Raw genomic sequence first — 24892 nt, 5'->3', positions numbered from 1 at the left:
AACAGCCTACATGTATATGCTTGTTAAAGACACAAATTCATCTAGAGGCTCACATGAGCATGTATGCCTGTATCACTTAAAAGGTTTATTACAAAAAGTGATAGCAAACTTGTGCAATTGAATTTTTCTAGGTCTGATTAATTTCATATAATGGGTTAAAAATATATGTTGATCATTGTTTTTAACTGTATAAGAATGAGTTTGTAGATCGAATCAGTCAATCAAATGATTTACCTTTGTTTAACTTTCACTGTTGACATTCTTTTCCTTTTCATAACTTAACATACATAATTCATGCATAATTCATCTCTTGCTAAGGGGTTCAATGGAAGGTCACCTGACTAATTAGGATTTAATGAGGTCAAATTATTCACTTGCAAGTGAATAATTCATGAATAATTCATTATAAACGTTTCTTAGCTTTTTTTGACAAAACTGAACCATCTGGAGTGCTAAAAGCAAATTATTATTTCACTATTTCACTTTCATTTGTTCATGATCGAACAAAAAACAAATCAAATTTGAATTATTTTTATATATACATGTCATGTATCTCATAGCTCACAGTGCCCTTTAATGCATGAACATTTCTATATTACTTACGATCAATTTTTGTCATAAGATAATTAGATTTTGGTAGGGAAAAAAGAATCTTAAAGTTTAAATCTTTGTGGATTTAACTAAAATTTCTGAAATTTTAACTATTGGCCAAATATATATATATGATTGAATTTAAACCTGAAAATCAATCAGAGATCACTACTATACCTATCTTTACTGCCAATGTCATCTCTGAACTCTTCCATATCAGCGTGTTGTCCACCAAAAAGTATTTTTCCCTTGTCCCCTATTATCACATTGTCAGCAGTTATATTGTAAGTTTTAGGTTGCAGTACAGATTCTGGTTCTTGTTGTGCAGGTTTGTAATATTGATGATAATGTATATGAATTCCTGAAGGTTCATTGTTTGGCGGACAATTTACTTCAGATTTTGGCAAATGGCCAGGTCTTGATTGAGCATTGGGATGTGATGGGGCAGATTGATAATCTCCGGTAAGATCCCCAGCATCCATTGAAGTTAATTCATTTTTTCTAGAGGAAGGCCCAGAATCTGAAGGTCCATACTTCTGTTGGTAATCTTTAGATGGAAGGCTGCTATGGATATCTGGCTTAAGGCTCATTTCTGAAAAAATCACAACTTATTCAAAATTATACAGACACAGGCTTGGAACAAAATTACATGATACAGGCTTGGAAGAGGTGCGTTTTTTTCTTGGTTTTATATATATTTTTTTTTAATCTAACTTTTTAAATTCATGTAGAGATCCTTAGCATAAACAAATCTTCTAATTGATTAATAAATAACATGAATAAGTTAAGTTGTAAAAAAGTAAATGTCCTTTCATTTCTATTTACAAATATTTGCATGATGTATGTTCGTGAAATTTTTTTATAAGCTGGAAGAAAATACAATCATTTGTCTTATATCATGATTATGTACTATCATTCTGAAAAATCCTGTATTCAAAACTCTGTATCATAATTATAATAATTCTTTACAAGTAAAACTGTAGACCAATTCAAAGAAAAATTCAAAACAATTTGATTTAATGTTCTATGAACATTTAAGTATCAACTAGTACTTATCTCTGGCTTAGCAAAAAAGTCAAAGATCTCATTTTACAACCAGTTGCTTCGCAGGGCGCAGCATTATACGACCGCAGAGGTTGAACCCTGAACGGTTGGGGCAAGTATGGACACAACATTCAAGCTGGATTCAGCTCTAAATTTGGATTGTGATTAAATAGTTGACACAGCATAGGTTTCTGACACAGAATGAATGTGGTCTAATGAACTTAAACAAAAAATTTTGCCTTTGAGCAATTCACTATGCTGTTGAATATTAATCCTCTCAAAAAAATGTTTGAAGAAATTTTCTTTTTATTTATGAAATCTGAAATGAAAAAAATTGACCCCCCAATTTTTTTTTCACATCCCCCTTTCCCTTATTTCAAAACTGATCTCAATTCAAATTTCTAATGAAGTTTGCAACAATAACTACTCGTTTAAATACATCATAAAATATTAAAATGTAAAAAAAGTGCTTGTTATTACTGAATGGTAAAGATTGTTTTAATCTATCAGTTGGTAGTAAAAGTGAATATACATTGTATATTGTATAAAACAATGATTTAAGTTGATTCAACTACTATTCTGGACAAAGAAAGATAACTCCAATTGAAATCCAATTGGAATTTCTTGCTATTGCACAATATTGTGCAATTAGATATTTCTTGCTATTGTGCAATACTGTGCAATTGAAAATATTTGCTATTGCACAATACTGTGCAATTGAAGATTTCTTGCTATTGCACAATACTTAATATAATAATTTTGGATCCTGATTTGGACCAACTTGAAAACTGGGCCCATAATCAAAAATCTAAGTACATGTTTAGATTCAGCATATCAAAGAGGCCCAAGAATTCAATTTTTGTTAAAATCAAACTTAGTTTAATTTTGGACCCTTTGGACTTTAATGTAGACCAATTTTAAAACGGGACCAACAATTAAGAATCTACATACACAGTTAGATTTGGCATATCAAAGAACCCCAATTATTCAATTTTTGATGAAATCAAACAAAGTTTAATTTTGGACCCCGATTTGGACCAACTTGAAAACTGGGCCCATAATCAAAAATCTAAGTACATTTTTAGATTCAGCATATCAAAGAACCCCAAGGATTCAATTTTTGTTAAAATCAAACTAAGTTTAATTTTGGACCCTTTGGACCTTAATGTAGACCAATTTGAAAACGGGACCAAAAATTAAGAATCTACATACACAGTTAGATTCGGCATATCAAAGAACCCCAATTATTCAATTTTTGATAAAATCAAACAAAGTTTAATTTTGGACCCTTTTGGCCCTTTATTCCTAAATTGTTGGGACCAAAACTCCCAAAATCAATACCAACCTTCCTTTTATGGTCATAAACCTTGTGTTTAAATTTCATACATTTCTATTTACTTATACTAAAGTTATGGTGCAAAAACCAAGAAAAATGCTTATTTGGGTCCCTTTTTGGCCCCTAATTCCTAAACTGTTGGAATCAAAGCTCCCAAAATCAATCCCAACCTTTCTTTTGTGGTCATAAACTTTGTGTCAAAATTTCATAGATTTCTATTAACTTAAACTAAAGTTATAGTGCGAAAACCAAGAAAATGCTTATTTGGGCCCTTTTTGGCCCCTAATTCCTAAAATGTTAGGACCAAAACTCCCAAAATCAATCCCAACCTTCCTTTTGTGGTCATAAACCTTGTGTTAAAATTTCATAGATTTCTATTCAGTTTTACTAAAGTTAGAGTGCGAAAACTAAAAGTATTCGGACGACGACGCCGACGACGCCGACGCCAACGTGATAGCAATATACGACGAAAAATTTTTCAAATTTTGCGGTCGTATAAAAAAAGTTTTAAAAATATCCGAGCAAGAACTTTTGTAGAAGACAATGATGTGTAAATCTATATGTTTTCTCAGTTCCATATACCACCAGACATTAAGGTGATAAATGAAAACACAAAACTTTTTGGAAGCAATTTATTTTTGTTATTTGAACAGTATTAAAGCAGTAGTAACTAATATATATAATATATATAATATATATAAACGTCTTGAACAATTGGTTTATTATAAATACAATTATAAAAAATATATACTTGGCTCAAGTCTCAAATGAATGTAACAGAATTAAAAGCATAGGGGTCATACATAGGAGACACCTTTTCAAACTAAATATACATGTAACCTATCTTAATATAAAATATTCATTTCCATTTTCATTACTTAATAAGAATTATTAAATATTACATGTATTTCCCTTTCCAAATATTTAGTGTGTGCATAGGATATATTTCAAGGAACATTAAGATCATACATATTAGCAATGGTACAGTTTTATTTGGGACACTTTTTGTTTTAAGTTTTGTATACAATGTACTATATTTTGTTCAGCAAGAGCATGAAGAGTAGTAGATTAAATGAATGGACAAAAATTTAAAGACACAAAAGTTTTGAGGAACTATCTTACTCTTACCATCAAATTTTTCTGGCTGTGATTTTAAACTTGATGTGTCATCCCCTTCTGATGGCCCTTTAAACCTTTCAGGAAATGGTGGAGGGTGTGCCATATTTCCTGCAGTTTTAGGATAGCCATCACCTGATGTATAAACAATGTTTCTTTCAGTTTGTTCCTTCATGGACTGTGATCGGTAATATTCTTTCAATTCTCTCTCAGACTGGATACGGTTCGTTTCCATCATACGCTGTTTGTATTCATGTTCAGCTAACAACCTTCGTTCATAAGCATTGTCCTCTTGAACTTTTCTTACTAAGTAGTTATAGCATTCTTCTTGATGCTTTTTATCACTTTCTACCCGCTTGTAAATTTTATCACCAATTAAGCGTCTTACACCTTTACGGTAAAATTCATCAGCATTGTAAAAGTTAATTCCTTTCAAAGAATTGAGACCCATTGGAACTCTAAAATCAGCTTTGTTTCTTTGCACAGTATATACAGGAACAACACACCACTTTTTTTCCTTATTATAAATTGCTTCCATTAAGCATGTCTCACTTGACAAGCTGCACCAATCACATTCTACAAACTGTTTTGTTAGGTAAACAAATGTAAATGTACAACGTTGAAAACCATGGTCTAAATGCTGCAACTTTGAAGAAGATAAGCCTTCCAATTCTGGTCCATCATATAACACAGCTTTTATTTTACCGGGTTCATTTGGGAATATCTCTTTTTCTAAATGATCCCGAAAAAGTTCAGCTTCCTGATAATCTGCTTCACTATATAAGACCATAACATCGTAATGTCCTACTTTAAGTTCCTTAGGAAGTTTATCATAGTGTTGCGTAATAAATTCTTCTCTTGATAGTTTAGGCAGAGAGGATGAACTGGTACTGTGGAGAGGAGGTTTGCTGAGGCTGTCTTGCCTCTCTTCTCTACCAGTGTAGAACTGTTCTGTAGAGGGTACAGCTGCTGAAGGTTGGCTAACAGCACCTACAGTACAAACAGAATAAGTCAGTGTAAAGTAGAAAAGAAGTCATAACATATACATCTAATGTATTTGGCAGGGATCACTTGGCTAGTTCTGTTGTGGTCCTTATACTGTTAATTCAGAAATGTTAGGGATGTTTTTATCATTGCAAAAATTGCAACAGAATACATGAAATAGGTGTCCAAAAAATTAATTTTTTTTGCATTTTAAATTTTGATAGCATTATTTGTTTGCAGAATTTACTGAAATTACTATTGTTATTTTTAATATTTAATTTTTGTCCAGTCATCAAAATCGAAAACAAACTACATGTTTAGGCTTTCAAGAGCCTGTGTCGCTCACCTGTATCTACTGTGGTTTTGGAAATCATGTGAAATAAGGTTAAAATCATAATAAATAGTACTAGATACCCTAATAATGAGTAAGGCCAGGTTTGGTTTTGGACTAGGTGAGCTAAAAATAAATGCACAGAAAAATCTGATTTTACAGTGATGATTCAAATGTCTTTAATCAAAGAGCTGAAGAGCTCTGAGGGAAAAGACGGCCATTGTTTCAATTTTTAGGGGGGTATCTTTTGATAGTCTACATACAAAGAATGAGCAAAAGAACAGCTAGAACATATAGAAAGGCTGACAATAATGAAACTAATTGTTGTTTATTGTTTTTTCATTTCCTTAGTCAAGAATTCATCATAGAGACAATTTGGACCAATGAGATCTGCACCTTGTAAATCAAAACATTTGATTAAAGTTGGGAGTTAATTATCTAAAATTCAATTGAATTTAACAATTACTAAAATATATTTTAGAATTTTAATTATGTACAACTGAACGGCAGGCTAAGACCATTCTCAATTTTTTGTGACAGTATTTTCAAGAAAGTGAGGACTGAAAAATCTATTCAGTTTTAATTTTCCATTGATAAAGTTCCCAGTTACAACTCTCATCACAGGGATACATGTACTTATTAAATCAAATATGATTGATATAAGCTGTGTGAAGTTTGTTTCCAGATCCCACATTTTAATATATTTGTAAAATTCATGAATAAAAAGCTTTAAACTACAAAAAGCAATATTTAAAAAAAAAATGACCACTACAATAATTATGTTGGTATGCAAAATTATTTTTTAATTGATGACTACTTATTGTATATATACTTAATGTGACATTTTTAGTGTTCAGATACATTAACTTTCATTTTAGTGGGTAATCAATTACTCATCAATTGAGGTGCTCCTTAATTGGAGAAAGATTCTAAAACATAACTTAACAGAAAGAATGAAAACTGCAGTTGCTCTCCCCAATCTCAATAGGTATAAACTACAAAAAGCAACATTTTTTTTTTTAACCATTTCAATAATTTTGTTGGTACTCAAATTTTTTTTATATTGAAGACTACTTATCATATACTAAATGTCACATTTTACAGTGCGTGAACCGGTGACAAAATATTATCGCCCCTGTAAACAGTGGGCTCTTCTGACTAGAGGTAATCGGTAAAGAACAGCGGAAAATGGTGTACATTGTTTACGAGCTTGAAATGAGCTAACACAGACGAACTGAGACGTGTCAACGTAACGTGAATATGATAATGCACCAGGTAAATTATTAATTGTTAAGTTTATCACATCATCGTATCTTCATATGATAGGTAAATAAGTGAATTTTCGATTTTAAGTGTCGTCAGGGTTCAAACCTGGAATCATGCCAACCTTTCATTATTTTTTTTTAATACTAACCTATAGTCGGAACATCTTGATTTTCTCCCAATTTGTAAAGTTAATTATGCTGCTTGACATATATTTTTTTTGGGAAAAAAAATTGATATGCAGTCAAATGTGGCAGTTTTTAATATTTGTTGCTATGTGAAATAAAGGGAAGTAAATTAAAGTAAAAGAAGGCGCGCTTTTTCAAATAGTAAACAATTTAATTCAGATGCATAGTATTTTGTCAAATGATAAAGAATATCGTAGAAACTTGCTAGAAATTCATCTAATTTATAAAAGATATACAACATGACATACTGAAATCTGAAAAGGGGTAAAACCACCATACCTTGAACAAATTCAGTTAAAAAAAAGGGGGGGTGGTAAAATGCTACGAAATTTAGATTTTATTTATTTTTTGTCGACAGCCAAAAGATGATTTGACATGTAACTAACTACTTTTTCAATTTCATTGTAAAGTAAAATTGGCTTTTTTTGGGGGTCTCTGTTTATTGTGGTCTGATGTTTTCAGGTTCTCCTTGGATTGCCAAATAATATTATAATCATCTAATTGAATGTTCAAATTATTTTGCAGCGATGGTGTGTATGGAAGGAAGACTGTCATAAAACCCAACAGTTCCGGATGGCCCTTTGAATAATTGCTTAACATCAATAGCGATGTAAGATTCAAGTGTTTGATTTAGCACAAGTTTAGCCAGGTTTTCCTTGTAATTGTGGTAGAAAAACCACTAGACAGTGTCATGCATTGAAAGGATATCAAACGGATATTTTATGGAATGATTCTCGTACATATAAAATCATATGCATAGGAATGTGGAGCTAGTGTCTTTCATGCAGCAATTTTTAATTTCCAATATAAACTCTGAAAAGACAAGAGCATAGAAATGTATACCAATGAGAAACATTCTTTGTGAATAAAATCATTCCAAAACTTAAATGTGTCATTAGTGTTGCATTATTTATCAGTAGAGATAATCAGATTCCAGTAAGATTGTCCAACTGATGGTTTTTGTTTGTAATCGTTTTTGTAAATCTTGGTTGTTTTGACAATCCGGGCTGTGCATGTTGCCCGGCTGACCCTTTCAGTGTGAGACAATATTTTGTTTATGATAAACAAAATCACTGATTCAAGACTGGAGCGGACCCCTTTTAGGCAGTTAGTGCGAATCCTTTAGGTTTAAACCATTACATGCAATACGGGGGGAGGGGGAAGATTTTTTTTACCGAGTCAAACATTTTTCCTAATTATAATACATTGAGATTTAATATATACTTTGCTATATGTAGTGTGTATATTAAAGTATTGCCAACAAAATTCATCAAATTTGGGATCATAATATTGTTTAAGAAAAACCCTTACCCCCTGTACATCATAAAAGTTCATAATCTTCTGTAGCACACGTGCATGGTTAATTCGGATCACATATTTTCTATTCCGATGTTATAAGAATTCGAAGGTTCATATCATTTACAATATCATTCAAAAAATTTCTGGGATTTTTTTTTACTATCAACGTTGAACCTCGAGGTTACATTGTAGTAAAAAAAAATCCAATAAAAACGTTGAATGTAAATGATATGCACCTTTAAATCTTATATTGTAGGACTCATGTTGTTCAAACATAATGTGTTGATCAATTATGTTATGATGACTTTGATAAACTTCACATTAGGTAATCTTTCACGTATATTGATTACATTATATCGAGTTGTCCCAACGATATACTTGTCGGTGTGCTCGATCATACGAATTTACCGACATTCATATAGACAAAATGACACAACTTTGAAAAATTCTTGTGACGAAACTACATTTCGGAACACATTAAAAATTGGATACCCAGAAAGCTACATTATTAAGGTTTGATATATATTTTTTTCAAAAAAAAAGAAAAATATGCAGTCAAATCTGGCAGTTTTTTACACACCCCTATGTTGAACAATAGGTTGTTCAATTAACAGCATGTTTGGCAATTAAAAAATCATATATTAACACATTTAGCTTTAACATATACTTTATTTATAGTGGTTGTATAAAAGTTATATAATGGTTTTGTGTTTTAAGAGATATTCATCCCTATGCATATCGGGTTTTATGCGTAAATTGTCTCTCCTGTTCTTAGACCTTTTCTATCTCTTTTATAAGAAGAGTGACTTTTCTATTGTTCTAGTGTCACTGGAAATCCCACTGTTTAATTTATAAGTGTTCAGAAACATTCACTTTGATTTTAGTGTATAATTACTCATCAATTGAGGTGCTCCTGAATTGGAGGAAGATTCTAAAAACAGAACTTTACAGAAACAATGAAAACTGCCGTTTCTCTCCCCAATCTCATGTATCCCCATTGACATTGTTTACCGCGAAAGTTCACCTACAAATTATCTGATTATAGCCTCAGATTAAAGCATTGCATGTTGGTGTGTGAATCATCTATGATCTACACTACAGCAAACATCATTAGGTTTACATTTAACAAATAGGGATTTTAAATTAGTATACAAATACTGTGAATGATTTTTATAATGAATAAAGGATATCCCTGTGTAGTGTGGCATTCCAACAATGACGTCACTAGGTTAGATATATTTAGAATATTTCGTAATACTGATTTTTCCGGACTGTAAAAGAAACGTATATAGTGTAAGGGAAAGCTCAATATACGATAATTTCACGAAAAACAGAAGGGAAATGTGTAAAAAATGTATTTAAAGTCAATCTGTTCTCCCTGTCATCAATTTCAGTATGACATTTTGAGGGGGTTTCCAAACTATCAAAACAAAATGATTGACGTGAGGGAATGATACTCTGGCCAACCCCATTAGGGAATTGACGGCTTGAAGCCGTCTTTCCCCAAAAACTGGATAATTAAACAAATTTCTTTTCATATCAAAAGATTCCTAAAATGTTATATGATATTATATTAATGGAAATATTATCCTTTTATTGTTCTATTTGGTTGTTTAAGTGTATAATTTTGTATTTAAAGTACAAAGTTGTCATATCAATGAGCAATTAAACAAGAATGTGTCCCAAGTACAGGGATGCCCCATCCCCACTCTCATTTTCTATGTTCATGGACCGTAATGTGGCATTACAATTAGAAAGATCATACTATAGGGAACATGTTTACTAAGTTTCAAGTTGATTGGACTTCTACTTCATCAAAAACTACCTTGACCAAAAACTTTAACCTGAAGCGGGAAAAACAGACGGACGAAGGGACAGACGGACAAACTGACAGACGGACGAACGGACAGACGGACGAACAGAGGCACAGACCAGAAAACATAATGCCCACAAATGGGGCATAAAAAAATTTATAATAAGGAAAAGGTAATTTTACTTTCTTTCTTCAGTCTATGATAAATAATAGAATTAAAACTGGTTAAGAAATAACAAGATTTTAAATGTTTAAAAAATGGTAATATTTCTCCTAACTAACTGACGTATAAAAAATCTCATTACTATTTCACCAATGCTGCTGTTAGCAATGGTATCAAAATATAAAGTTAAAGTTAGCAACCTAACTAATATCCAGTTATCTTTTCATTATAGTCGTTAAAAAAGTGCCCAAGTTGACATGTTTTGGAATTACAAATGTTCCTATGGTAATTAACAGTCTAATACAGAAGAAAAATCTAAGCTTTTCTGCTGATTAATTCAAAATAAAACTTCTATGAAGGGATCAAATTGAAGTAATGTGTATTAATTTCATTTAACATTTTTCAAGAGCTATCATGTCAAAATGACATATCTACAATGGCTACTCTTTTTTTATGAATAATGGTATATAATTGTGAGACTATTCTAGACATATACCTGTTAATTTAAGTTTACAGTATGTAAGGCACAGTTATGGCCCTTCAAGCTCTCGAAACTGTATGTTTATTATGTTTAAGAAAATTGTTTAAAACAGCATTTTGTTAATCTTACTTTTCAATTATCTTAAGGACTTCAGGATAATAACACCACTGACAACATATGTGGAACTGTTTTTTTATAATAATGAATTGGTAGAGATAAAAAGCATTCATCACTGTAAGATTCCAGCACAGCAAATTGGTAGATTTAATTAGTCAAAAAGAGGATATGCATATTAGCTTGAAAGATAATCTTCTTCTAGACTGTTAAATAAATATTTTTAAAAATATTATTACTTGTTCTTGGTATAGCTCCACTAGGATCATTTCTTCTTGATCTTTGATCTGAAACTGTGAAAAAAAATATTTATTTCTAATGCTAAAATGTTGAAATCTAAAAACATGAATAAAATTTTTGAAAATAATATTTGGATAATATAAATCATCAATATCTTCTTTTTTTTATATGTTCAGTAGAAGTATCTCTGAACTAAAAACACAACAGTAGATGTACAAAATGTATTACAGTGAGTTGCTTATAGGTGTTACTGTAAAAGTTTACCTATAGCTCAACCTGTTTTTAAAATTGACAACACAATAGGGACATTTAAATTGACCAGTTGGTATTGTTAGATTTAAATCTACCTTGATGCTACCTGTAAAAAATTTTATTCACCTAACCCAAAGTTTCAGCATGCTTTTTTCCTGAACTTTTTCTTACCTAGGATTATTCTATTACAGTGAGTTGACTGTTGGTGTTGCTCTCCACCAATTGCAACTCATTCAAAATTTTGACCAAATTGCAATTTGTTTTATTAAACCAAATTGTTCAACTGGTCAGAATATTGAACAAATTGTTCAGTCAAAATGTGAAAGTGCAAGGTGATAAAATAAAACATACTTACAATCCTATAAGACTTTAACTCCACTTTAATGATGTTGTGACAAACTTAGTTTATCAGTTTGTATAGTTATATTATATTCATTTCCATGCTGAAGAGGAACTGTTTATTTTGAATTGCTATAAAATTGTCCAAATTAAGCTTTCATATAGTTTTTCTTTCTAAAAGTATTCTATATTTATAAGAATCAGATATCATTTTAAATAAAACATCATATATTCAGTAAAATATGTGTGAAATAACAATATGCTATTGATAAGTTTTCAGGGGAGATAACCTAAAATATTATTCTTTTGAATAAAGACTTTTTGAAAGAAAAGTTATTATCTCCCCCATGGAAACTTCCTACAAACATATATTGCAATTTTACACATATTTTACTGAATATGAAATGTTTTAATTCACATAATGTCTGATTCTTATAAATATAGAATACTTTTAGAAAGAAAAACTATATTAAATTGTCCAAACTAAGCTTTCATATAGTTTTTCTTTCTAAAAGTATTCTATATTTATAAGAATCAGACATTATGTGAATTAAAACATTTCATATTCAGTAAAATATGTGTAAAATTGCAATATATGTTTGTAGGAAGTTTCCATGGGGGATATAATAACTTTTCTTTCAAAAAGTCTTTATTCAAAAGAATAATATTTTAGGTTATCTCCCCTGAAAACTTATCAATAGCATATTGTTATTTCACACATATTTTACTGAATATATGATGTTTTATTTAAAATGATATCTGATTCTTATAAATATAGAATACTTTTAGAAAGAAAAACTATATGAAAGCTTAGTTTGGACAATTTAATAGCAATTCAAAATAAACAGTTCCCCTTCAGCATGGAAATGAATATAATATAACTATACAAACTGATAAACTAATTTTGTCACAACATCATTAAAGTGGAGTAAAAGTCTTATAGGATTGTAAGTATGTTTTATTTTATCACCTTGCACTTTCATGACTTGGCTGTGGTTTTCTACAGCAGTTGGTTTAAAATTTCTGACCAGTTGAACAATTTGATTTTATAAAACAAATTGCAATTTGGTCAAAATTTTGAATGAATTGCAATTGGTGGAGAGCAACACTAACAGTCAACTCACTGTAAAAAATTGATAGGGAAGAAAATAGTTTTGGTTTTCATTGTTTTAAATCCCTGATATATATAATTTATCTATTTTTTACCTAAAATTCTAAATCAGTAAAAGATTAAATTAAATATGTATTACTATGTTTGAAAATTAAACTGTTTTTACACACTAAATGCTTCTTTAAAATTCTAACCCTTATATATATAGTATTGTCCAGCTGCCAGTGAAACAAGAAATAGCTGTTCAGGTGTTTACAGTTTAAATTTTCAGATGTATATGTTGTTCATTTCTTCACATGTCCCTTCAAGATTCTCATTTTGGATTATTATTTGCAATGTTTGAAATCCTTTGGTGTCATTGTGCATACAATATTGGATTTATTTTATTTGAATTCACTTCTTAGATTTTCTATAGCAATTTTGCTTCTTAAAATGTGATGTGTTTTTTTCAAGATTTTATTGTCATGAAGGACATCAAGGAGGAAATAATTCATTCAAACTGTTTTGTGGGGCTTACATGTTGTACATGTAAAATTCGAAAATAAGTTTGGAGTATACCTTGCTGTGTTTTTTCTTTGAAATCTATTATAATATTAGTGGGACTTTTGTGCATAAAATGCTGTGTTCGCTCAAGGAAATTCAAATGTTCATACGATGGGATTTGGTTATGTTAAAGATTAAAAAATTTCAAAACTGGAATTCAAGTAGGAGATATAGTGTGAGTTCATCCAACATGTTTCTGTGGCTTTAAATGTGATTTTAAAAACATTCATTATTAATTTGGGATCTATTACAAACTTAAGATGATTTACCATTTAAATGGGATCTTGGAAATGAAATAAAATATTGAATTAATGCAGTGGATATAGTCTAATCTAGTGATAAAGTGAAAAATGAAAGTAAAATATTCTAAAATATTCCTAACGTGGGGAAATGTTTTAAGTGAATGTGAAATTGGAAATAGTCATTATAAAATTCTGGATCAAATATTGTTTGATTTGGAAATTTATAATAGGAAATGAAATAAAATGTTTACTGTGGATATAGAAAAATCAAGTGATATATAGTAAAAATATAAATAAAATATAACAAAATATTTGTAAAGTGAGGATAACTATTTGGAATATAGTAATGGAAATGATAAAAAAAAATTACAAGATTCTGAATTATGTATAGATTCTGCACCTGTTAAATTAGGATGTATATCATGGAAAGTTAATCAGAATTTATACTATGGATTTAGAAAAAAATCTAGTGAAGTAGTGAAAAATGAATAAAATTGGGAATTATTTAAAAACTTTGGAATTCTGGATGAGATGTCAAATATCAGTGAAAAAAAATAAATGAAATTGTTTATTCAAATATGATTTTGATGTTTCATAAAGTGAGTGAAATATTACGACTGGATTATTTAGGGTATTAAACACTGCTAGTAGTGGCTATGCAAACATTAAGATGAAATGTAGTGCATTTTAGGCCATGCAATTTTAAATAAACTGCAAGAAAATAACATATATGATATAGTCATTCTTGTTTGGCTTGATAACTCCTAATATTTTGAATGACAGTAAAATAAAAATCTCTCAATAGAATAATCCTAGGTAAGAAAAAGTTCAGGAAAAAAGCATGCTGAAACTTTGGGTTAGGTAGCATCAAGGTAGATTTAAATCTAACAATACCAACTGGTCAATTTAAATGTCCCTATTGTATTGTCAATTTTAAAAACAGGTTGAGCTATAGGTAAACTTTTACAGTAACACCTATAAGCAACTCACTGTAAATACATATGAATTCAATCAGTATTTGGAATTTATATTCATGTTACATTTCTACTTGTAAAATGTTTTTCTTCTTATTTTTATATTTTCCGAAGAAGTATCTCAGAAACAAAAACATAACTGTAATGATGTATAATAAAAACATATGAATTCAATCAGTATTTTGAATTTATATTCGTATCATATTTCTACTTGCCAAATGTTGTTAAAAACGTGAATCGCTTGCAATAATTACTGTAAATTCAGATGTTATTGGGTGCATTTAATATTGCGATTTTGAGATTTTAGACTAACATGCGATCAGGGCTCACGCTACCAGGCGACTTGGGCGAAGAAGTCGCCCTCCGGACCGTCACTTCGCTTTCCCCGACCCCCAAAAGCGAAAACAAGTCGCCCTGTTCTTGACGAAAGTTGCTTTCAGTCGCTTCCGTCATCAGACATTTTCAATTTTTACCAAGTTGATGAAACATCAATTTTTTACTGATAATTAAAGAAATTCAGACATAAACTATTCATTATCTTTAGAAAAGAGGTTGAAGCATTGTCTTCGCAGTGTGTATCAGGTTATTTGATAAAAAAAACTTTATCACTTCGTGCATTTTCGCAAGTTCCGGTGCTTGTTACTCGAAAACGAACATCAACCTAAATTTCGGCGGCAAAATAAGTTTGTAACTTCATTTAAACGTGATAAAAGTTGCCTCCAGTAAATGTTTAATCCATTTATTGCATTAAAACCGTCATGTTCCTTTCCAAATAACTTGTCAAACATCGTTTATTTTTGTAAATTTTCTTGCATTCGTCCGCCATTGACCGATTTCTAAACTACAAATCTGTACCGGACCAGCTATGACCGAAATCCGTACTTTTACAATAATTACTACGGACGCACGGATGGAACAGCTGACAGAAGAATATTGATCCCAAAGGGAAAAATTACGCATCCCACACGCATTAAGAGACTTTTGGTTACATCTAATTGATTGGTGTATATAATTCCCTATATTTTTTATGAATGTTTCAAACTATTGATTAAAGTTGCTTAACTCTGAGACTATTATACTAATATCAATATATTATGGCCCAGCTTAATAACTTTTATATTTTTTTTATGAGAAACACTGAATTTCATACACAAGATAATTTTTAATTAAATTGTAATTGATATAATTTCTTTACATTTTTTAAAATAAAATTTATTTTTTTAGTGCTAGATATTTAGTTGGTAGTTTCTCACAAGAACCTTAGTAAAACTTAAACAACTTTTAATTTCAAATGTTACTTTAATTGTAATTTTTTACTCATATGAATTGAACAACATAAAAAGAACATTATTTACATATGGCCCTTTATACTATTTTAAAATCCAAACATTGTAGCGCACCCGCGCGAATGAGCACTTCTCTTTCAAATCTCACCACTTCTCCCTATCAGTTTCAAAAAGAGAAGTCACTTCTCCCTATAATTCTGAAGTAGTGTGAGCCCTGGCGATATTATTTTTTGCAACATTGAGAAAAATCCTGTTTAATTCATATAAAAAAAAATCAAAATGCGAGTTTAAATTATTTCGATTATAACTCTATCGCTTTTTCCGTAATAACAATAATGAATAATGGATAGGTATTTGATGTATCTATTAACAAATATAAATATGTTACTAAAATTTTTTTTAAAGAAAACAAGAATGTGTCCCCAGTACACGGATGCCCCACTCCCACTATCATTTTCTTTGTTCAGTGGACCATGAAATTTGGGTAAAAACTCTAATTTAGCATTAAAATTAGAAAGATCCTATCATATTGAGCATGTGTACTAAGTTTCAAGTTTATTGGACTTCAAATTCATCAAAAACTACCTTGACCAAAAACTTTAACCTGAAACGGGACAGACAGACGGACGGACGAACGAATGGACAAACGAACGGACGCACAGACCAGAAAACATAATGCCCCTCTACTATCGTAGGTGGGGCATAAAAAAAAATATAATAATGTGGCAATAATTTCTGAATTTACAGTAGTGGATAAACAGTAAAACAAACCAGATTCCTGTGAGTTTTCTTGTGGGTTTTCTGTCCATGCTTCTGCATCAGTTGATATTTGTGACGTGAATCTATCACTATCCATCATTCATGTTTCTCTTTTCCAACTATGATAATAAATTGTATTGCTCTGAAAGTTAAAGACAATTATGTTTTAACATCGAACATTATATTAAAATTTTTAATATTGAAGGGAAAGCAGATACAATAAAAATAATTAGCATGATTAGCAGATTAACATTTTAAACTACTAATATCACTAAAATAATATCATCATTATAATACATACTGTGATTTCAGTACTCCGCTACAGTTATGGCATAAATATAACAAATTGATGATGCAGCAGATATCAATGTCGCAGGATACAGAACCCCTTAGTTTTGATTCAGTTCTGCGACTCATTTGCAGACAAGACAATCAATGAATTCTGAAGTTGAATTTGCTAACATTTATACATGTAATGTATCGTAAAATAAGAAGTTTACTTGTTCCTATTCACATGGAAAGTATGAATACCTTGTATACCTTACCAAAGTTAAACCTTGATGATGCAGTAATTGTAGTTTTAATTTTCACCACTTTGGTTCAAATGATAACAGATTAAAATTCCACTACATCTCTAATTCATGTAATTCTAATGTTTCTGTGGTGAATTCTTTAATATCTGAAAAATATAAGAAATAATATATGTGTACATGTAAGAATAAAAAAAAATGGACACTTTGAATAAATGCATTAGTGAATTATGAATATTACATGTAGGCCATTTATTTTCTCAATAGAATTGTTCCACTTTATTTCTGTCAGGACCTTTTATCATTTGTTTATAGCTGTCTTCAACTGTATACAATATTTTTTTTCTCATTGTTTAAGGTTAAAATTAAATTGAGAATGGAAATGGGGAATGTGTCAAAGAGACAACAACAAGTTGTATTTTTGCCTATAGTTTTTTAAATTGAATTGTTTCACATTTTTTATGTCAGGACCTTATATCATGTTTATAGCTACAAAATGTAACTTCAATTGTATACGATATTTTTTTCTCTCACTGTTAAAGGTTGTCCTTTTGCCTATAGGCAAAACAGCTTGGATGGATGACAGTAGAGAACAGAATCTCATACCACATGCATAAATGCCTTAAAAATGAAGCCCCTGTATATCTCACTGAAAAATTTAAAGAAATGCCAGAAATAAACCGATATTGTTTGAGAAATGCCTCTTGCAAAAATTTACAAGTTCCAAGAGCCATGGCAAAAAGATGGCAAACCAGCCAGGTAATGGGTTCATGACTTCTGACTGTGTGAAAAACAAGCTCCACATGATTTTAAACCCCCATAAGAATTACCAAAAATAGCAAGAAAACTACATGGGGACCTTCATGATAGCTATTGGTCATTCTCGACTGAGGGAAAGTGAGTGGGCATGTGGGCTTGGCCTTTGAAGGGTTACACACGGCAATTATTGAAAATACATGTATATATACTTCTATATAGTATTTATAATGAAAATTCAAATAAATATAATAAGCAATGAATTAGCATGTTCACCTATCCTTATGTGGAGGTGCGAAATACTTTCAATCGCGCTACACTGTACGGCGTAGATACGGTTTATGATGCTGAAAGTTCCTCCATCGTTCAATTTTCATCCCTGGAAACTTTTACCTGTTTTGAAAATTGTATATTTCATAACAATTTTTTATTTCATTATTCATGTATGTGTGTCTGTTTGATATTTTGTAATTGTTTGTTATATTTCATTGTATTTCATGAGGGCCTCAGGGAAGATTAGCTTTATAGCTAACTGTGTAACCCTCTTTAAATAAAGAATTATTATAATTATTATAGTTGAAATATTCAGGCAAAAGCCAACATTTTACCTAAAGACATAATGATCATCTGGAGAAAAGTTAAATCCTTTAAAAGTAAAATTTTGGGAGGCCATTATCTGTTTTTTAAGTTCTCATTTGAACTATAGGCTTAAAGAGGAATATGTTGCTACATGCAGTGCTCTAGCTAGAAATCAAAAGGGGCAGGGTGCCAGTGGACTGCATGGTTGGGCGGTAAATACCACCCCCGGTATTTACCAGTGGTATTTACCGGTATTTACCGCCCCGGACAATACTCCCCAAGTGGTTAATACTGGCAAATACTGGTCAATTGAAATTTTCATGGTTGTTTCTACTATTAATTAAAGTAAAAACTTGATAAAAAGTCAATCATACTTAAACTTTAATCTTTAAGCATGTGTCAGCTTATAAAATTAATGAATTGGATATGTTTTATTCATTTATAACACTTATTCTTACTGATTTAAAATTTAGTTATTATGAATTATGATATTGCATACTTAAGATATATACAAATTTACATTTTATTTCAACATTTTTAAATTTATATATTTTTATTCAAAATGTATGATTTTACAGGTAATTAAAATTAAAGGTAAATTAAACTACAGGTAAATGAAGTTACATGGGTCTTTTTACCTATCACCTGGCATTGCTAGGTGTGAAAATTTAATTACTAAAACAACAGCCTCCAATAAAAGTTGACAGTGCATGGGTTGAAAGTAATAAAATTGATATATGAAGACTCCCTTAAACAATAAATTATTTCCTGTCTATTTAACTGTGAGATAAAAACCTTCTTCATGCAGGAAATGGAAATTTGAAGAAGGGACAAAACGGTACGTCTAAACACTGCTAAGGACTCCTTAGTGCACTAAGGACTATACAATGCCACTAAGGACTAGAAGGAGTGCTGTTGTGTGTATTATTTTTACATATTATGTTAGAGATTGATATTTCATGCATAAATTTCAAATTTTATAGAAAAATAATCATAAATAAACAAGATATTCAACATTATTTAGGCACGTGCCCGTTTTTCTTTGATATGCCGAAAATCAATGAACCGTTGACACGTGCCAAATGACAAAACAATTCATTAAACAATCATAATCTTTTTATTTTAGGTAATAAACAATTGTATCTAAACAAATGTATGCTTAATATTTATAATTAAATGTGTTGTTCTTATGAAAAATGATTACAGAACAAATAATTTTGTTTTTGTTTTACTTCTTTCCCGACAAAGTTATTTGCCACAGGTGCACGACTTTGATGTGCGCCTACGAAATGACTAATAAGTTAGAGTGTGGTCAGCTTGTTATGTAAGAGATATGAAGACAAAATAAATATATATATTGATAAGTGTTTTGTTTTTATTTTAATTTCGACAAAGATGCGTGTATATATACAAATGGTTTCACTAAAACAACACGATGGAATTGAGAGAGAGAAAATTATGTGTCGTTCTTGGGGTTTATCCAAACCACTAGTTTTCAACCAGCTTGATATTTGTTTACAAAGGCTTCATACGGTACTTATTTGTTTGTATATTTCGACATTTTATTATTCTTCTAAAAGTAAAAGAAGTTAAAAAAATCATTTCCCGATTTTAAGTCAGATTAAGTTTCATTTTCAAATATATAAAAGAGACAAATGTTTTAAAAATGTTCCACAGTTTTTAGTACAGTATTCACGAATTTTTTTTCAGTATGTGTAAATTTAGAGCTAAAGATATAATTCTGACAGAGAAAGAGAATGCTTCGTATGAATGCCTTGAAAATATGCCTTTACCACATGATGTGTAAATAATTATTTGTTTGTAATGCAATATAATCAGAATATTTAAACCTAAATATATCACGCGAAAAAAAGAAAAAGCCGACAGAAATATTTTCAACTATAATTTCTTTAAATCTACTTTTCTTAAAGAAGAACAAGTATCACAGGCACTTGTCTCAGAAAAGGTATATAGGATTTTTTTTTCTGAGACAAATGCCTGTGGCAAGTATGTCAGAAGGAAATCCGATTTGTATTGTTTTTAACAAATTGTCTGCTTAACATATCGTACGAAATAATTTATGAAATAATGACTATGTGCTATGCGCTTTACTCACTGTTGAAGGCCCGAAATATATTACTCAAACGGGTCATATATGATCTTAGTGTGTTGCATGTAGTATAAATGCATTATCTTATTGGTTTCGTTTTGTCCAGTTATACATTTCTTAAAATGTCTTCATATATGAAAATAAATTTTGAACAGTGCAAACTAAAGTGCTCCAGCTCCAAACCAGTCTATTGTTCAAACGCATGTCCGTCGTCGCCTGTCACCACATTAAAGCACGCTTGCAAGAAAAAATAAACAGAATAGAGATACGGGTACAAAACACATTATAGATAATGTGTCCGACCACCTGAAAAATAAAATTGGTTCAAGAGACAAAGAACGCTACGAAATATTAGATTAATTTTTCGGTACTACCGGGCTTATCACAGCCCAATAACAAGATGAATTTAATGAAAACGCAACAAGCATCTGCCGGTTATCCAAAATTCAACACGTACTTTAAAAAAAAATATATATAAATGTGAATTAAATATCTATAAAAATTTGTATTTCAGTCACTTATTAATATGAACATCAAATAAAAATCCGACATTAGATATATTTCTCTGGTGACAAATTTATTATTTACAAGAAATATATACACTTGAGAAAATACTTCTTCATTCAGATTTTTTTGTTAATAAAATTTCAACAACAATTCATTTATTAGTATCCAACTTTACCAAAAGGATTCCCGTGTAATCAATTAATATGTAATTTGACACGTGTCAAACGGTTCATGGATTTTCGGCATATCAAAGAAAAACAGGCACGTGTCTAAATAATGTTGAATATCTCCTTAATTTATTATTATTTTTCTATAAAATTTGAAATTTATGCATTAAATATCAATTTCTACCGTAATATGAAAAGAAATTGCATGTAACAGCTCTCCATCTAGTTCTTAGTGGCATGTTATCAGTCCTTAGTGCACTAAGGACTCCTTAGCAGTGTTTAGACACACCCGGGACAAAAAGGCTTTCTTTTACTATAATATTATGTACACATTAATCAATGTATATTCCTGTTTGAATTTACAATAGAATTAGAAATAAAAGCATTTAAAATGATTTGAACACTTTCCTTATAAATTAGTTATTAATAGTAATTATAAATGACCAAGTAGATAGTGGTTTTTTATAGTAATGACCACTCAAAATTCAATCGACCTGAGTATTTGCCGGTATTTCCCAGTATTTCCCGGTATTTACCGGTATTTACCACTGGCATGGTCAATACTAGTATTGACCGCTTTTTTGCCAAGCGATGAGGTAACATTATCTGATTATTATGTTATTATATATTCAATTGGTCATTTATTCCTTTTTTTGGTACTAGATAATATTTTTAGAGCACAAATTTGTAATAAGCTAAAACAGGGGAAGTAACTCCAAAATCAATTTCCACCACGTTTGGGTAAATTAAAAACTGTGCTTGTCGCTAACAAGTTGAGATGGAAGGCATTTCTGTAAAGGCATAGTTTTATTTTGATGACTTAAATTCAATTCTAAAGTCATGAAAGTCTTCATTTATATACGCTCTTCCATTGTGACTTGGAGATCGAAAATGCCGACCCAAGCTAAACTCACTCGCTGACACATTCATCAAAAGTATGACAAAAAGATACATTGTCCTAATTAAATTACCTAGTTATTAACACCTTTGAAGTCTTTATCATTGTAATTGATTGTAATGACATGATTAACCTGGGGGCAATCACACAGGTGTCATATATGTAATTAACTTGGAGATCAGAAATCGATGAAACAAAATTTTACCAAAACGGCACAAGATAATTTTGGAAAAAGACGTCAGGGCAGAAGGGCGCGGATGAAGGCACCCAGGGCGCGGCTGAGGGCACCCAGGGCGCTGTGTCCTTCTATTTTGGGCTAGCGAGACAACTGACATGCATTTATCTATATGCTGCACCATGACAGCATGACAGCTATCATGATAAAATACAACATGTACAACATCAATCATTTTATCTAATAAATTGAAACCCGATTTTGGGTATAATATATGGGAGATAGCACTCTTTTAGTTTATATAAGTATTTTCCCCAACCTGTTAAAAGCTGAGATTTATATTGGAACGAAGTCCCCAATAACAGAAGAAAAATCAATAAAAAAAAATAAATAAAAAAAAAAATAGGTTCCAAAATTTTCATTGTACTAATGAACTCAAAATCGTTCAATTTTTTTGATGTCATATGTTTAGAATTCCTGCATCTGCGTAGAAATCTACAATGTACTTCCTTTTTCCGGTCTCGTTTGTATGAAACTTTGAGTAATATATATATATTTATCAGTCTAGTATAAAATAGGAAGGAATGCAATACCAATTTCATTTTTAAAAATTCCTTGATATGAAAAAACGTTACCTGCATGATAGCGTTTCTTTGTTTACATTGCATATGACGTCATAACTTAAATAACGTTACAACTAAAATCCCTAACAACAGAACCAAAATCAGAAACGTTACAGTATTTTCGTCTCTTTTTTTTTTAACAAATATTTCAGTTACAAAAAAATAATTCATACAGACTTCGTCCCCATTTACAGGTAAAACAAACAGATATTTAAAAAAGGATATTTGATACATAGAAAAAATACACTTTTTATACTTTGAGGACTGAGCGAATCAGGTGAGTGTGTGAGTTGGTATGTTTTATTTCGTTATATTGTATTGTTTAGGGAAGGTCAACTTTCTGGTAATAAGACCAGTCACCTGGCTGGGGAATTGGGTAGGCAAATGCTCACATTAATCTGTACCGATACTGGCTCCAGATGCTTCCTTTATACGCCATAACTCATGGTGGTGATCCTTATAAAGGATGCTTATACGGAGACAAGAAGAACAAGAAGGTAATTAAATTATGCCTGCCTCATATTTATAAAAAAAACTAACATGACTAAGCATCTTGAGTTATGACAATTCTAACCACATTTTGTAAAACTGGTAGGATGACCATTTTATTAACTTCTAAACGACTAAAAGATGACCCCCGTCCTTTTTGTTTAAGACTGATTCGAATGACAAAAAGAAAGTTCCAAAACTTAAAAACTACGGAGTCAATTTGTCAATGATGTATTAAATTTTCAAACTTGTCAGTCTTTTTTACCTTGTGTTTGATTATCAAACAATATTTTCAAGCCGATCTTCGTTCAAAAACAGTTGTTTAAAGGTATAAATCCATTGTTTTGTGTAATTAAATGTTTTGGTTGTTCCTCAAAACTCCTGTGACTATTTTTGCTATTTCGGGGACTTCCGCAATGTGTAAAATTAGGAACAAGAACGGACAGACTATCACTTTCCGAAAAATAAATTTTGGTTGGTTCCGACTGAACGATTGGCACTCAATATATATGTATGTCATGTATGGTCCAGACTGAGATTCTAACAGAGTTTTTCATTTGATCCATCATTTTTTTAATTCTATCAATGGCAATTTTATATGGATTTTGCCCCTTTTTAATATTTAGATCCATATGATAGTCGAAAACTGAGACTGGCTAGCTGACTGTATAAATAGAAAAAAAACCACCATAGAAGTCTTAGATAGAAAGCCTAGAAAAGTGTACAATAAGACGGATATTGAAATTAAATAGACATAGAAGAATCGGTAAACGGACAGAAAGTCACAGGACAAAAAGTCACAGGACATAAAGTCACAAATTTGGTAGGACAAAAAGTCACAGGACAAAAAGTCACAAATAATCTGTTGACAATTATTTGAATATATAAGAAAAATATCTTGAAATATTTACTTTTTAATACATATATTCGTATTAAAGTGTAGGAAATGTGTCATTATACTTGAAAAATGTAGATTTATTTAATTTAATCATGCAAAGGGTATATTTCTTGGCACCATGAAGCCATTTAAGTGCAAAGCCACGTTGACATTTTGTTTTTTTAATAACTATTTGATCATCTTTGATATTTTTTGGATAAATTTTGTTTACAATGTTAGTTTATATACAATAGTTAAATAAAATACAAAATTATTCTTGTAAAAATAAGTGTTTTTTTATTCAAAGAAAATATTCAGAAAAATTGAATTGTGACTTTTTGTCTGTGACTTTTTGTCCTGTGACTTTCTGTCCTACATTCGAAGAATCCAGATGCACGAGATTCGAATCGATATCTATTTATATCTATATTTATCTTTATATGGCTTATATGGGCATCGGTGGCTTTCGGGAGGTCAACTCGACAGTTAATTAAATGGCGTCTAGACTAAAATATCATTTGACACGAAATTTTAACGAAGCTGCTACATATTATCGAGCCAATGGCATGTGAATTGTTATTTTAGACTTTTTATAAATAGGATAAATGTTTTACATTGTTATAACACAAGTATGAGAATTTGAGTCAAATTGGTGTACATGAATTTGACAGCTAGCGCCCCTTTAAGGTCCTGACTGTGAACCATTGTTTTA

General features: G+C 30.6%; 1 protein-coding gene and 1 long non-coding RNA gene across 2 annotated transcripts in view; one reads left to right on the top strand and one right to left on the bottom strand.

The window, feature by feature from the left end:
* The window catches only part of LOC139520228 (uncharacterized), a 31346-nt gene extending 7601 nt beyond the window's left edge, over positions 1-23745 (bottom strand). Inside the window, exons 1-6 of the mRNA XM_071312712.1 lie at positions 23569-23745; positions 17015-17148; positions 16482-16611; positions 10963-11016; positions 4100-5077; positions 769-1183 (exon numbers count right to left, since the gene is read on the bottom strand). Coding sequence (XP_071168813.1) covers positions 769-1183; positions 4100-5077; positions 10963-11016; positions 16482-16569 — 1535 coding nt within the window. The 5' untranslated portion in view covers positions 16570-16611; positions 17015-17148; positions 23569-23745. The remainder of the gene's footprint in view (positions 1-768; positions 1184-4099; positions 5078-10962; positions 11017-16481; positions 16612-17014; positions 17149-23568) is intronic.
* LOC139520229 (uncharacterized) lies at positions 6496-7741 on the top strand. The gene is made up of 2 exons (XR_011663840.1): positions 6496-6677; positions 7379-7741. It is a non-coding gene; the product is annotated as an uncharacterized lncRNA (long non-coding RNA).
* Positions 23746-24892: the final 1147 nt, after the last annotated feature.

Source organism: Mytilus edulis, chromosome 4 (genome assembly GCF_963676685.1).
Source record: "Mytilus edulis chromosome 4, xbMytEdul2.2, whole genome shotgun sequence".
Taxonomy (NCBI): domain Eukaryota; kingdom Metazoa; phylum Mollusca; class Bivalvia; order Mytilida; family Mytilidae; genus Mytilus; species Mytilus edulis.
The sequence above is the reverse complement of the archived record's forward strand: the minus strand, read 5'-3'. Positions and strand labels throughout refer to the sequence as shown.